Source organism: Notolepis coatsorum, assembly GCF_963971535.1.
Source record: "Notolepis coatsorum genome assembly, chromosome: 8".
NCBI lineage: Eukaryota > Metazoa > Chordata > Actinopteri > Aulopiformes > Paralepididae > Notolepis > Notolepis coatsorum.
In genome coordinates, this window is record NC_140172.1 from 119,565,627 (window position 1) to 119,568,006 (window position 2,380).

General features: G+C 46.5%; 1 protein-coding gene across 1 annotated transcript; it reads left to right on the forward strand.

The window, feature by feature from the left end:
* Positions 1 to 242: 242 nt before the first annotated feature.
* On the forward strand, positions 243 to 2,128 carry LOC311233324 (barrier-to-autointegration factor; the record flags this gene model as incomplete). The annotated part of the gene is made up of 2 exons (XM_084320286.1): positions 243 to 368; positions 1,982 to 2,128. The coding sequence occupies 2 exons, from the start codon at positions 243 to 245 to the stop codon at positions 2,126 to 2,128; spliced, it is 273 nt and encodes a 90-aa protein (XP_084176412.1).
* Between the last annotated feature and the right edge of the window lie 252 nt (positions 2,129 to 2,380).

A 2,380-nucleotide genomic window follows, 5' to 3' on the forward strand; every position in this document is an offset into this window, starting at 1 on the left:
GCAATGTAGTTAAATAAAAGTTGTGAAAATGTGGTTGCGTGTTGTGTCAAGTGTACATATATTCATAGCACGGGGAGGCGCCGTGGCAGTCCGGCCCCTGGCCCCTTGGGTTTCTGACAATGTGGCCCCCTGAACAATTTAGTTGAATAGCCCTGCCCTATGGGTTTTATAATACATATTACTATAAAGGCAGAATGTATGTTTAATGTGTTGGTCTCTGCAGGTCTTCAGTGAGCAGCAACATGTCCTCCACGTCTCAGAAACACAAGGACTTTGTGGCGGAGCCCATGGGGGAGAAGACCGTCATGGCGCTCGCAGGCATCGGGGACGCGCTGGGGAAGAGGCTGGAGGGGAAGGGCTTCGACAAGGTGATGGGGACTGCCTTGCTTTAAAGTTTCATGTGCTTTTTTATTCCCTATACACATATGCAAAATATCCTATGAACTTTAACAGAAATGTCCACGTTTAGGTTCCTATTCATTGCACTAATATTATTATACCAGTGTTTACATTTAGTCCCCGGTGGTGGATGCTACCCGAACAGCTACATTCACGTGTACGGGTGGCGTGTGGCTTTTTCCCAATCCAACAGTGCAAAAATGCGGAAGCATTCGTCACCGCACGCCACTACGGTAAAGCGCCTTTCTTTTCAGGCCCGCTTTGGGAGCTGTCGCGCGGAAATAGGCTGTCTATTGCCATTCTCTTTGACAAACTCTAACCTTAACCAGCTCCTTAACAGCGCCTAAACTTAACCGTTCTAACCTTAACCAACTCCGAAACAATGCCTAACCTTAACCTTAACCATGCCTAACCTTAACCATAGAAAGAATATTGCCATTCTCTTTGACAAACTCTAACCTTAACCAGCTCCTTAACAGCGCCTAAACTTAACCGTTCTAACCTTAACCAACTCCGAAACAATGCCTAACCTTAACCTTAACCATGCCTAACCTTAACCGGCGAAAGAATACACGTTAAAAAAAAATCACGTTAAAAAAAATATATTTGATGGGATTCGAACTCACCAGCAACTAGCTGTAGGATCCACAGCCATGGCGTCTTGCCAATTGAGCTATTTCTGGATACTGAATTTGGGGCGGTGACTTATATATATTGTTAAGGCGGGATCTCATGCGCATGCGCGAGCACCTCGCGAGCACCTCGCGAGCACGCCGGCGCACGCACGCACCTGAGCGAGCACGCCGCCGCTGGGCGCTGCGTGAAGGAAAATGAAAGGCGCATTACCGCACGCCACTACGGTACCTCCGGTGACGAATGCGGAAGCATTTTTGCACTGTTGGATTTGGAAAAAGCAAAAGGCGTACGGGTGCACCAACCGACCTGTAAGAGTCGCTGTCCACAACGTCCAATCCCCATCCACCAGCTTTCCCACCCCTAACACTGCCAATTGTGTTAATATGAACGACCAGCCAAGCTGGTAGCAACGATGAGAGCTGGGCTCGAACACAGCATCTCCTGCGTTAGTGGCGAGCGCCTTGCCCACTGCGCCACTTAGCCGCCCTGTCAACAAATATTCTATATTCAAATGAATAATCTAATTGTTCTAAGAACGGTTTGGGAGAGGGTTTTAGTTTGTGTGGTGTGATAACAATGTTTAAATTGAGAAGTTTAGACTTTAGTTTAGTTTTACAACAGAAATATAAAAAAATGTATAACGAAAGTACCGGAAAAAGGTACCGTCGGGTAGCGATTCCCAGGTACCGGTTAAAATGTGAACGGTACCCAACACAACAGAAAAAAAAAAATATAACGAAAGTACCGGAAAAAGGTACCGTCGGGTAGCGATTCCCAGGTACCGGTTAAAATGTGAACGGTACCCAACCCTAATATGTACTGCTATGCTTTGCTAGCTTCCTATCACAGCCGGGCAAATGGAACATGGGACTGAAATGAACCAATCGCCTCTCACTCTCAATGTCCTCTCACTCCATGTCCTCTCACTCTCCATGTCCTCCCGCAGGCCTACGTCGTCCTCGGACAGTTCCTGGTGTTGAAGAAAGACGAGGAGCTGTTCCGTGATTGGCTGAAAGACACTTGTGGGGCGAACGTCAAGCAACAGGGCGACTGCTACGGCTGTCTGCGTGAATGGTGTGACTCCTTCCTGTAGAGCGCCTGCTTTAAATTTTTTATTTTTGTGTACTGTTATGGAAGTGTCGAGTGTACATTTTTACCTCTGCTGTGATCCATCTGAGTCAAGTTAGTTCTGAACTGTACTCAAAAGAATTATACCGGAAACATGTAACCCTAATAAGTTGAAATTACCTCAAAAACCGGAAATTACCTCAAAAATGAATTTGCATACTCAACGCCAACTCCTTTTGACGGAACGGATCGGTCTGGATTTGTGAACTTGGAAAAC